This window comes from Podospora anserina, chromosome 2, assembly GCF_000226545.1.
Source record: "Podospora anserina S mat+ genomic DNA chromosome 2, supercontig 2".
Taxonomy (NCBI): domain Eukaryota; kingdom Fungi; phylum Ascomycota; class Sordariomycetes; order Sordariales; family Podosporaceae; genus Podospora; species Podospora anserina.
The window spans coordinates 4,433,184-4,446,311 of NW_001914858.1; the positions used below are offsets into that span (position 1 = coordinate 4,433,184).

The 13,128-nt window shown below is 51.0% G+C and overlaps 2 protein-coding genes across 2 annotated transcripts; one reads left to right on the forward strand and one right to left on the reverse strand.

Annotated features, from left to right (window-relative positions):
• On the forward strand, positions 1 to 3,589 carry PODANS_2_12790 (uncharacterized protein; the record flags this gene model as incomplete). Its single annotated transcript, XM_001912062.1, has 2 exons — positions 1 to 2,802; positions 2,882 to 3,589. The coding sequence occupies 2 exons, from the start codon at positions 1 to 3 to the stop codon at positions 3,587 to 3,589; spliced, it is 3,510 nt and encodes a 1,169-aa protein (XP_001912097.1).
• A 3,314-nt stretch (positions 3,590 to 6,903) lies between these two features.
• Positions 6,904 to 10,914, reverse strand: PODANS_2_12800 (uncharacterized protein; the record flags this gene model as incomplete). Its single annotated transcript, XM_001912063.1, has 2 exons — positions 6,904 to 7,924; positions 7,976 to 10,914. The coding sequence occupies 2 exons, from the start codon at positions 10,912 to 10,914 to the stop codon at positions 6,904 to 6,906; spliced, it is 3,960 nt and encodes a 1,319-aa protein (XP_001912098.1).
• Between the last annotated feature and the right edge of the window lie 2,214 nt (positions 10,915 to 13,128).

The following is a 13,128-nucleotide window of genomic DNA, read 5'->3' on the forward strand; positions in this document are numbered from 1 at the left end:
ATGTCGTTCACCAACGATTGCGGGGGGGCACTCACTCTGCCCTCTCCCACACATGTCCACCACGACGTCAGCTCCGCAGTTCGATCACTCCGCAGGTCGCTTTCCAGATCACCATCAAAATTCCGACTCTCTGGCGCTGTCTCTCCTTCTCCCACTCCCACACCAGCAGCTCCATCCAGGTCGGCGCATCTCGAGCATCCAGCTTCCACCCCAATCCCTGCGACACCAGCCGCTCTGGCGGGGCCTTCCTCACCCACTTCTTTTTCCGCACCCCAGCACGGTATTGCGGGTAACCCTTTTGTCAACAAACCAAACATCAAGCTCTCGGTGCGCTCCACGAGGTCGAAGCCGGTGACTCGGCCCCTCTCCAGATCTCGAGGCTCACCAAAGAGCCCTCTCAAGCGCGTTTTTGCCCCCTCTGGCGACTCCCTCAACCTGCTTCCCACCTCTTTCTCGGCGCCAGACACCCGCGGCCAAGAAAACAAGAGCTTCAGGGAGTTTGCGCTTGCGCTGAGCCCCACGTCGCGTCGCAATCTCGAGAAACCCACGCGTCACTCGGTGCACCTCGACATCTCGGGATCCGACAAAGTCTCTTTTCCTGCCATCTCAGTAAGCCCGCTCAAACGGAGCGACGCGACCATGAGTCTGGGCCAGACGGCATTTGGGAGTCCAGTCGCAAAGCGCCGCAGTCTACACGGCATCTCGAGCATGAACAACGAGCCCACCATCTTCGACCAAACCCCGACCGCGCGCGAGTCGCAACAACAGCCGGGCTTCGACATTCACGAGGACGCCAATCTCGAGTACGAATTGACCGGCTCGAACGTGTCGCCTGCCCCAGATCCATTGGCCTCGCCCACCCCGTCATCGCTGCAGAATCGGTCGAATTCGCTCCGAAGAAGTACCCTGCAACAGCGCCACGGAGATACTCGATCATCCTGGGGCCGGCGCGCCGGAGAAAAGGCACAGATGACGCTCGACGCCGGGTCGTCGATGGCGGCTCGTAGCAGACCTAGGCTATCTCTGGACCAGTATGTGCCTATTGTGACCGAGAGCCCCTTCACTCACCAAGGTCCTCTCCCACCTGCCTCGGCGCATTTCTTGGCGCACAAGGCTCGGGAGCAGTTCCAACCTCATCCTCTCTCGCGCTCGTTGACCCAGTCTTCTTCGAACTCGAGTCTGCCAGACGAATCTCCGACCCATGCTCCTGTCCAGTTTGGCGAGAAGGCTCGCGTTCCTCTCAACTTCTCAAAATCGCTTCCACCTGGTGCGCGACCACCCACAAAGGATTCAGGAGATGTTGCGACCCCCAACTACAAGCATGCCAAGCCGTTCCAAGCCGCCTTCATGTCGACAGGTTTGGTGTCCAAGATGAATCGCAACCCCGAACTTGGCCCACCAAAGCACCTCGGAGCGAAGGTCAACATAATGCCAGATACTCCCTGCAAGAAGCAGTACAGCTCCGCTACGTATCCACCCAACCTCAGCGCTGGTCGACGGCAATCGCGAAAGTCGGTTGGCAGCCCTACGACGCCGTTTGGCGCTTCCACCAACGCTCCCCCTACCAGTGGCAATTTGTTCTTCCAGCAGGTCCGTGCGGGGCATATGAGGAAGTCGAGCTTGTTGAGCCTGGATGGGGATGACCTCGCTGGATCCCAAGACGATTTCCCCCCGCCCACCCCGACGAAGAATATCTTCAAGAATGTCACATCCTCCGGGGCGAGCGTCCGGACGCCTTTGGGGACCCCCGGCTTTGCGAGCTTCGCGACGCCTGCAGTTCCCTTCAGTTTGAGCTCAGCAAGAACACCAGCGCAGTCCACCACCCCATCCTTCACCCCACCCGGAGCGCCTGAGAGCACCACTCCCTCCTTCACTCCCCCTGGTGCGCCATCGTTCATCCCTTCGGGTGCTTCTGAGAGCACCACTCCCCTGTGTGCTCGTCAGGATCAGGACAATGGTCACCAGGTCACTGAGCCCATCTTTCGACCTTCCACCCCTTACTCGAGTGCCTCGCCGTTTGTATCCGTCAGCAACAGTGCTCCGGTTATCAACGAAAGCCATACCCCTGCCAGTTTATTCGCGACGCCCGCTCCGAGAAACAAGACGACGCCCGTATTCTTCGCAACAGGCAGCAAGTCATCGTCCAACGAGTATCTCGTCCCCAACCAGGATGCCTCAGGGAGCCCTCTCGGGTCGAAAAAAGCTTCACCTCGCACCCCCGGCGACTCGTTGAAAAATTCCATGCCGCCTCCCGGAGGGAAATCAACCGGGCCTCCTGCCACCCCCTCTACTCACGAGCGGTCTTCACTCTTCGGCGGGGCTCCTGACCGTCGCATGAGCATCACCCCTCGCAACGGGCGTGGTCCGGGTGACGTTGACGAGTCTCTGGTCAGCCGGTTTGTCAAATCCGAGGTCATCGGTAGTGGCGAGTTCTCGACGGTGTATCGGGTTACCAAGCTTGCCTCTCCCGCGTCGTCGTTCATGACAATGGGCATCTCTACAACCCCACAGACACCTTCGAGCCCCGAGTCTGGCAAAGTCTTTGCCGTCAAGAAGCTCCGTGTTCCCATCAGTGGTGGCAGGGAGAGGGAGAGGAAGTATCAAGAGGTGCATATCTTGAGATCTCTGAACCACTCGACCAAGGTTGTTCAGTACATTGACAGTTGGGAGTGGAACAACTATTTGTATATTCAAACCGAGTACTGTACCGAGGGCAGTTTGGATATCTTCCTCAAGGACATTGGTCAGACTGGCCGATTGGATGATTTCCGCATCTGGAAGATCTTGCTGGAGATAGCTCAGGTAAGAGAACTGCATCCTTTTTATGCTAGTCGTCTGTAGGTCACTAACTTTGGTGTAGGGTTTGGCCGCTATTCATGAGGCCGGGTTCATTCACCTCGACATCAAGCCTGCCAACATCCTGGTCACGTTTGACGGCTATCTCAAGATTGCCGACTTTGGCATGGCCACAACGAGCCCTGCCCCGCCGGGAATCGAAGGCGAGGGCGATCGCGAGTACATCGGCCCAGAAATTCTTCGTGGTCGATATGAGCAGCCTGCCGACATCTTTGCGCTCGGTCTCATCATTCTGGAGATCGCATGCAATGTATTCCTTCCCGACAACGGCCCAACATGGCAGGCTCTTCGCATTGCCGACCTGTCTGCTGTTCCCAGTCTTACATCCCCTGAAGCTGGCTCTGTCATTCGGGACGCAAACGGCGTGCCGATTGAGCATCTGTCACCTGTTCAGGAGGATCAACGAGACCCCAACTTCGCCTTTGAAGGCATGACCCACGACCCCAAGAACCTTTTCAGTCCAACAAAGCGGACTGAGTTGTCGGAGCCTCCCTCGTTCATGATGGACAGCGAAGACCCTCATTCTCTTGACAAGATTGTCGCTTGGATGATCCAGCCAGAACCCAACAGTCGCCCTACTGCCCAGCAGATCCTTGCTTCGGAGCCCGTCTCCTGGGTAGAGAGCCGCCGCAGCGGGGGCGCCACTGTTTATGAAGGCAACTGGGGCCCCCAAGTCGGACCCTCCATCGAGGAGCTGATCGATGACGACGACACAGAGATGACCGACGTGTGAAAGTACTTGAAATTCTCACCGATCTTGGAGCCATCAATTTAAGCTCTCTGTCTCTATATCGCTCACCAGCTGGATACGGCGCCACCTTGACGTGGCATGGCCAGGAGCATATGTGTGTGTAAACAATAACAGAATTGGTCAGCTAGGCAGAGCTGGATATCCGATCGATGATGGATGGGATATCGGAACCATTTGGACTCCGCTACTACGGAGCATGTACGCGTATTGTTGGGGATATCAGTTGCTTCGCTCAAGCGTTCGGCAATCGGGCGACATTCTTATCGCCACTTTTTTTATTTAACAACTACGCCTTGCGCGGCCACTCGTTTAACGACAAACGTCAATTTTCCTTGTACACTCAAACAACAAGAAATCACAAAATCATCCAAAACAAAAAAAGATCGACAAGACTCATTCATCGGAGTTTTCTGGCTTTACCGGGAAAAAAGCATCACGGTAGCTGCGGATAGTTCAGCACCGATTAGGGGAGCGGCGTAGCACCATCATTTGGGTTCCTTTCGCATGGAAGGGTGTCATCTATACCTACTTGACTTTGGGGGCGTACCGGAGCGAGGAATAGGCGTTTGATTTGCTCACATGTGCATTATCTGGCGGAACCTCATTGCTGGGAACACATTACATTTCTGGAGTTCTTGGTTTTGAAAGACAAGTTTCTTACGGGAAGACGGTCGAAGTCGTGGATGCGCTAGGAGTCACTTCTTTTTTTTTTGGCTGCAAAAGCATCGGCTCTGAGGGACCTGGCTTCATGACCGCTTCTTTTTCTTTTCCGAGGGACATGACGATTTATGTACGATGGGCGGACTCGGCACAACGGGTTCAACACACCACAACACATTACATGTTTAGAGATTATGTACTGCAAGGGTTCTTGGTGCATTGCTGGCCGGGTTGGTTTTTTCACCAAAATATGGTCTGGTTTTTTTTCTCTTTCTCTTTCTTGGGTGGTCGGCGCGGTATTTTATACGCATTCATCGGGCTCTTCATGGAGAAGAGGGGCGCTAAGAGTGGGAAATCACGATGCTACGATATGGAAGAAGAAGAAGAAGAGAAGGGGAACGGAAACGATGAAACAGGCAACCAGCTCTGGGAATTTAAGAAGAGGAGGAGGAGGGGGAGGAGGGAGAAGAGGGGGGCGACACCATACCTTTGTAGTTCTCTTGTTTGGACGACCTACTTAATAACATGTGTTTTTTCCTTTGTTGATAACATGTTTTTACATAGTCTAGGAGAAAGGGAGGAAGAGGCGGGATGTAAAACTTGGTGGTCTTGTAGCATATAGGCATCTTGGCATCTCGAGATTAAGAGAGGGGAGGGTGTATACTAGACATCGGGTGAATGGGATATTTCTGTACAACCTTTTTGAGTCTTGTGTGTGTGTCGAAGTTGATGTTTTGTGATATTATCCACTATTCTCCTATGAATTCACCTAAGTATATCAGACCAATGGGTAGACTATGAAACTGATTGTGAGTGAGCAGGGGCGGCCGTCGGCGACACAGTAGGTTTTGGATATATGAAGCCAGTGGCACAGAAGACCTACATTTCTCGCCCTGCCCCCAAATCAGAGCAGTGCAACCCACGAAGATATTCCAAGAAAGTACCAACATGTAGTCAATGTCTTCAGAACTATAGGGGTTCTACCTCACCGAAAATTACCAATCATAATGGTGTGGCTGACTGAACGCAGCCCGTTGATGTGAGGCAATATCAAAACACAAGAATAGTTGTTGCTTGCTGACTAGGTACGTAGATTGGCCCGCCTTTCCCCTGGCAACCATAGACGCAACCGTTCCAGGGCTGATTATGACGATGCCAAACATGGACGGCGGGGCGTAAGCCTATGTGGAAACAGGTGGTCGAAACAGAGAAGAATATGGCATGCAAACAGAAAGCATGCCTCGAGTTTGTCATTGTCAACTAACTCTGTAGTCCAACACAATTGACAAAAGCAACGTACCTTTCAGACTCCCGAACAATTGACAACGGCATTTGTCAAAACCTGCCTTGTGAGGATAGTATAAGAGATGGCGCATCACAAAGGAGCCAGGAGAATACTGGGACAATTTCTATGCCACCTTTATGGCGCTCTATTGGCAGGAAGTGAAGGGAATGCTGTCGTACATTATCAACGATACCAACGGGGGCGTGGAATGGGAAACCACTGGCATAACTCACGAAGAGTGTGCTGGGGAGCTGAATGAATGTTTTGAAGCAATCCGCCAGGAGCTGTCCAGGGGTGTCATCGACATAAAAGAAGCAGTGGATACCAATCAAAAAAATTGACGTGCCCAAGGAGGAAGATGTCAAAAAGTTGGAGAAGGAAGGATGATGCCGAAGATTCAGAGGAGGAGGATATCAAAGATTTGGAAGAAGGCGATGTCGATAACACAGAGGACGAGCTATGGAAACGCGTTATTCCAAAGTACCCAGACGCCTTTACTAAGGGCGCCTTAGGCTTGGCGGAGGCGGCAACTGTGCACGAAGAAAGTGCCCAAAATCTGACGAGGAACAACATTTGATCGTCCAATGTGAGAAGCCCGAGGGAACAGTGGGAAATATCTCTCGCTGGGCAGTTCGAGGAAGCCCCCCTCCAGACAACCTATGAAAAGGCTAGAACGACCACAGTTTCCGAAACTCCCAAGTCTTCATCATCCCCTAGATGCTCTGGGCATCTCGACAGTTCTCAACCTCGCAGCAAATTCAGAGCCACCGAAGCTTTCTCAATTCCCAAAGGCGCTCAAATCTTTCGAACACTGTAGAACGACTTTTTCAGCTCCTAAAGGGGCAAATCACTCAAGAGGTGACTGCAAGACTTCTTAGTTTTCGAAAACTAGCCAATATTGGAAGACTTTGACTTCTCACCCCCTCCTTTTTTCCCCGTCGTTACATTCTCTTTCTTTTTATGGGTTGTTTGATTGCTGAATAGAAGGTGACGGCGTTTTGGTGCTGCCGTTTGAACAGTTGCTGTTGATTTTTATTTGCTGCGATGTAGACACTAGATAATCAATTGGAAACACAGCTACTATTTCGATACGACCTTGCTTTTATCACAATTCTGAATTCTGAAAGCCGATTCTCACATATATATACCCCTTGCAGCAAAACACAAACGCCATGGACCTTCTCCCTTTTTGACCCAAGTATGTCCCACCCATCATGACCCTATTAACCCCCCTACACAAAACCATATCCAGTACAAATATCCCAGACATATCCGTATCTCAACCCTATCCCTATCAAACGCCTGATAACCCCTTCAAAATGTCAAAAAACACTGCAGTCTGCAAAAAGAATTACTCAAACCTCCCGCCCCCAAACATCCCTCCCAAAGCCTTCTTCCTCTCCCCCACCATGGCCCCCTTGAACTTCTTGTCCTCCCTCCTCTTCTCCTTCTCCGCCAGTGCCGACAACCTCTCGTTGCCTCTGGCGAGGTAACCAACACCCGACTTCTTGGAGGCAGTCTGCTTGATCTTGATACCGCCGTCTTCAGCCCTGACTTGCTGCAGGTTGGATGTGGTGACACCGGTAGAAGACATGCCCGCTGACGAGGCAGATAGAGTAGACGAATTGGTAGTGGCACGGCGGAGAAGGGGTGGGATCTTGAACGAGGACGACCGATCAGATGAACCAGCGAACGCGAGCCGGGTGGAGGAAGAGGTATTGGATGATGTGCGCTTGAGGGAGATGCGGTCCACGATTTGAGGCTTGCTGTTCTCTTTGTTGGAGGAGGCCGATGAGGGATGGGGGCCTTCACCCTCCGAGTCAGAGTCGAGAATCGTGGCGGGGATGACGGAGGAAGATTTGTAGCCAGGCCCGTCCTCGAGAAGGTTGGAGAGAGACTCCCTAATCTCGCCGATGTTGGAGGGCTTCTTCTTGTTGGTGAGGCCTGGCTTTGTGCGTCTTGGGTTGGTAGATTGCTGCTGCTGCTGCTGCTCTTGGGGTTGACTGTCGGGGATGGTGACTGCTTCATTAGAGGAGTCGCCAGTTGCAGAGTTCTGAGAGTCAAGACCTGGAGCAGGAGGAGGAGGCGCCCAGATGAAGTCCATTTCGTCGTCTGAACCACGGTCCTCGATGGTTTTGAGGAAGGCTTGGTTACGTGGGTTCTCGGCGACCTTGCTGATACGTTCATCGGCAAAGAGTGCACGCTGCATCTTGGCGAATTGGCGGCGCTTCATACGACGGAGGGCCTCCCCGCCGTCATCTTCATCATCGAGCTCATCCCAGTTGCCAGCGCGCTTGCGGCGCAGGAGACCAGTAGTGATGTCGTGGAAAAGCTTATTGACTTGCTTCTCGTCCGCAGCACGTTCACGGTCACTGAATACAAGTTAGTACCAAATTGACCCAAAGCCATGAGAAGAAACATACGCATAGAAAGAAGCCAACTTGCGCTCATCCTCCGCCTTGTCAGCCGTCTCATCATCAATCATCTCTTGCACAGACTTTGCGTCCTCGTCGTCAGTGTCTTCGCCATCCGCACCACCCAAACCAGCATACTCATCCTCGGACTCCTCGGCTTGCTCCTCCACCATCTCACGGGCCTTGCTCTTCTTCTTGTCAAATGCTTCCTTCCTCTTGCGCTCCTTTTCTTTACGGGCAGCCTCCTTCATGGCAAAAAATGCATTGTTGGCAGAAGAAGCAGCGTCGGTCTCGATGTCGTCCTTCATAATCTCATCTTGATCCTCGTTTTCAGAAGCAGCAACTTCAGCTCTCCGGCGAAGCTTACCAGTGCGCCGTACCAAGGGAGAGTCGGCTTGACTGTTTTGGTTCGCGGGAAGGGTCTCCACCGTAGAGGCAGGCTCCTCAATAAAGCTCCGCTGAAGAGGAGTAAAATTCTTGAAGCCAGAGTCTTGAGTTGGTTCGATCAGCTCTGATACCTGGGTAGCTTCAAACGTCTCATCCCGCAAGAACGAGTCAAAGCCGTGGACCTGAGACTGCGAGAACTGGATTTGGATGCCCTGTGTCTCTGCGTCTTGCTCACCAGGGGCTGGCTGGCTGTTCAAGACGACACCGTCCGCTGGTTCCTGAACAGATTGTGAGAACTGCGAATCGGGGAAGGCGCCCATATCAAACGTAGGCCTGGGTTGGGAGGGAGAATCAGGAGGAGCCGAGCCTATCTGACTGTCGTCCATGGTGCCCTGGAAGATCTGGGTCAAACCCAGACCGGCAGGGCCAGCAACGGGAAGACCAGGAATGAACGTCTTGGTGGCTGAGCGCAAAACTGAGGTCGGGACGCTGGGGGAGGTATGTTGGCGGACAGAGGGTGACTTGGCTAGAATCTTCTTAGGATTAGGCGTAGCCTTGACAACACCCTCATCGGCCTCGTCCTCGTCATCAGACAGAACAGCAGTCTGTTTCCACGCCCTGCGACGGGCCTGCTTGGAGCTGGCTGTAGGAAGACCATCCTCGTCATCTGAGTTGGGCGCGTCAACCTCCTCCGTCTCCTCATCGGTAGATTCCTCAGCAGCATCGTCGATTAAAACACCACCATCCTCCATCTCCTCCTCCTCGTCCTCATTTTCCTCCTCACTACCAGAGAGCTCAATCTCCGCCTCCTCCTCACCCTCACCAATCCAGCTCTCTCCATCATAATCACTGTCATCCCAATCAAGTGGATCCTCCCCATTCTCCAACCGCTTCTTTCTCCTCTCCTCCTTGGCATCCGCCCTTTCCTTGGCCATGATCTCCTCAGCCTCTCTCCTCGCCTTGGCGACAATGTCCTCAACTTCTTGCTCTTCCTTTTCTCTCTCCTCAGCAGTCATGACAACGATACCCTTGGCCCGGAGAGACTCAAGGTGCCTTTCCCGCTCAAGCTTGGCCTGCGCTTTGGCCCGCTGCATCAGAGTCATCTGCAGCTCGCCCACCGTCATGGCAGGTTTCTGATGCTGCTGAAACTTTTGCTTGGTTGGTACCGGTCCCGCCTTCTTGTCCGGGTCATCCAGTTGAGCCAGACGGCGGAGGTTGAGAAGAGCTTTGGGCTCCTTGTTTTGGTTGGGGTTGACGCGAGAGAGAATCTGATCAATCTTGGAGGGCATTTGGACTTGGAGGTCGTCGTCCTCATCGTCGAGAGAAGCAGTTACTGTGTTGGCTCGGACAGAGAACTGCGGAAACTTGACGCGGAGATTACGCTTTACGCGGGGCATCTGGTGCTGCTCTTTGGCCTTGTCTTCGGCCTCAAACTCGGCGGCAGTGACTTTGCCTTTGCCCTTGTCGAGTTTCTTGGGGGCAGCAGCTGCTGAGGCGGCCATCTCTCCGACCGTGGGGAGCTCAACGTCACTGTTGTCCTGGAGTATCGTCTGTGGTGCTGGAGTCGCCTTCTCCTTCTCGCCCTCGGGAGGTGAGCTAGGAGGTGTGTTGTCCTCCTTGCGTTCAGCATCACTCTGCTGAACTGAAGCTGGGGTACCCGCCCGGCTAGAGCTGACTGGCGCAGCCTTCTCCTTTGGTGGTTCTGTTGAAGCAGCAGCGCCGGCAGGCTTGAAGTTGAACCTCTCGAACAGGGTGGATTTGGTAATCCTCTTCTTAATCTTGGCCTCGTGCGCAAGTTGCAAGGCTCTGGTCATCCGCTGCGTTTCTCTGTTCATCTCCTCCAATGCCTTCTTGCTAGCCTTGCGAGCGGAGGGCCGTGATTTGGCACCCTCTTGTGTGAGCTTGTGGCCACCCTCGTCGTCCGTAAAGTCCTCGGGATCCTCATCATCCATAATGGCATTCCTTTCGGCCTTCTTGCGAGCCTCCTCTGCTTCCCGAGCAAGTCTTTCCGCCCTCTTCTTGGCAACCAGTGCCTCGAATTTCGCATTCTTGGCCAGACGAGAGGGGCTAGGGAGGTCCTCATCATAACTGCCAGCTTCTCCAGAGGGTTTCGAAGGCGATACAAAAAGTTCTTGTGGCGCTGGACTATGGTTCTGTTCTGGTGACGGGGATCGTGGCGCTGTTGCTGTTGGCTCTTGTTCTGGTGTTGCGCTCCGTTGGCGACGTGCCTTCAACTTTCTAGGCCGCGGGGCGATGATCTCGTATTCATCTTCGTCGTCATCCTCGGCTTCTTTTGTCGCAGCAGTCTTCTTGGGTGAAGAGGGTTTTGGGCTGTCCTTCTCAGATTCTGAATCGGCTGTGGGTTCTGTGTTTCCGCCCAGCATTCTCGCGGCCAGTTTGCCCCTTGGTCGTAAAATTTCCGCGTCGTCTTCTCCTTCACTGGTACTGCTGTCGCCTCCATAGTTGAGGAATCTGTTATGGGTGCGAATACGCGTGGTGGTAGGGCTGGCGAGGGGTGTCGCGCTGCCACTTCGCCTTGAGAGGGCGGGAGAGGAAGACATGGCGAAGTATATTGCCAAATAAAGGACGAATTCGGCCTAAGAATTATAAGTGAAATGCTGAACTCCAAAGCATAACCCGATAACTGCTCGACAAGAAGTTCAAAATGGGTCAATGGGTGGAGAGGTGGTGTGGTGTTGTCGAGGAAGAGCACAGGGTATGGCGGCATAATACCTACCTATGTTTAAGTGCCCCACCACGGCGCGTCGCGATTGCTGGGAAGCGCGTCAGAACGCGACCACTGTGAGCTGCAAACGGGAGTTCCGTTTCCACTTTTTGATGTGTGGCACCAGCCACCACCACCCCCATCAGGGGCTTAAAACCCACGTTAATTTTTCTAGAATTTTATAATTTAACTCTTTTTCCACTAGAAAAGGTATCCAAATATAGCTTTTTACTTTTGATTCAACTGTAAAACTCCTTTCTTTATAGTTATTATAGCTAAAGCTTAGTACCTGTTATTATTTTTATACGTACTTTTTTAAACCATATTTTTATAATTGCTGTAATACTTTCTAAATTTATTTATATTATTTAAAAATATTTAACTTATTAATCAATAAATTAGGCTTTTAAACGAAATATAAAATTTATTTTATAAATTTTTATTAAATATATATTTTTATAATAATTAGATGTCACAACCCTAGGGTATGGACGAGAGTAACGATTGGTTGTGGAACCACGGGAGCAGGGGCCAATCGGGAAAACATCTAGGAGAGCCAATTACAGGGAGGGACAGTAATTAGTACGATTAGAGCACTAATCTAACTGAGTAGGCTAAGCCGGTGTAATTAGTGTAATTAGGACACTGATTAGGCTAAGCGTAAGTAATTAGTATACTCGGGACACTAATCAAAGGAATTACGGCTAGGAAAAGAAGTCTATATATACGGAGGAACTAGCTAGTATAGATAAACAGTTCCGCAGTATACAATTTACAGTTATATTTACGGTATCTTATATTTATATCGAGACATTTTATTATGCACTATTTAGCTGCACTGAACTAATTATTAGAAATTACCTTTAACCAGTATCCCTTTTAAAGGTTTTGTATAGAGGTTCGTTATAAAAAGGGTAATACCGAAAGTAAACTTTAAGTTAGATTAAGAATCTTCCTAGCTTTTCTTTTATACTTTTATAGCGATTAGGTACCTCGAGTTTAGTACGCTTTTTTTCCCTACGTAAGGTACTAATTTCTTAGTAAAGTATAGTGTTTTCTTACGTAAGAGTTTCGTAGGAAAAACGTGACTTATCTTTAAGCTTTTAAATATAAGCGAGAAGCTAGTCGATAGTAAATTAAGTAGATATCTTTACTTAAGTATTAACGTTTCCGGCTATAGTATTAATTTAATACCTTTAACTTATTTATAATAGAGTTAAAGTAAGTATATAACGTGTAACGAACCCCTATATAGAACCTCTAAAAGGGATACTAATTAAAGGTAACTTTTAATAATTAATTTAGTGCGGCTAAATAGTAAAATAGTAAGAAAACATATAAATTAACCACAACACCACAAATATACTCTCAACAGGTCCCTAAATAGACACGCCTGCATAACAGTGACTCGCTCGCAGGCCGCACTTCACTCAGGACAGATAAAAGACACTATAGGCTCGCAGGCCACATAATAAGCACCGGGTTGGCTTGATTAGAGGGCCAGGATTGCCTGCACGCGTGCAGAGCACAAAATATAAAGAAATAAAAGTCGATGTCTTGTCTAAAATAGAATGTCCGAAGCAGACCGCTTATATATATAACCCCTGAACCCCTGAGTCCTCTGAGAGCCCCGCTTCCTTACTCATACTCTTAGGCCTGTGGCCGCATGTCACAGTTAAGCCAAACAGGCAGGACGGACCGTGTGCGGGGCACAAGACGCACAGCCAATCGCTAACAGGACCAATCAGGATAAGGATACGCGATTATAGACAGCAGACTGGGAAGACACAGTGATCGCGGCAACACAACCAATAGGGAGCCACGGAGGATCATAGCGATCATTGTGATCATTGGGAACGAGCGGAATGATCACTATGATCAGGGCTTGGCACGAGGTCTATATATACGGAGGAACTGGCTGGTGTAGATAGACAGTTCCGCAGTATGCAATTCACAGCTTGTATTCACGGTATCTTGTGTTTACATTGAGACATCTTGTTGTGCGCTGTTTAGCCGCACCGAACCAATTGTCAGAAGTTACCTTCAACTC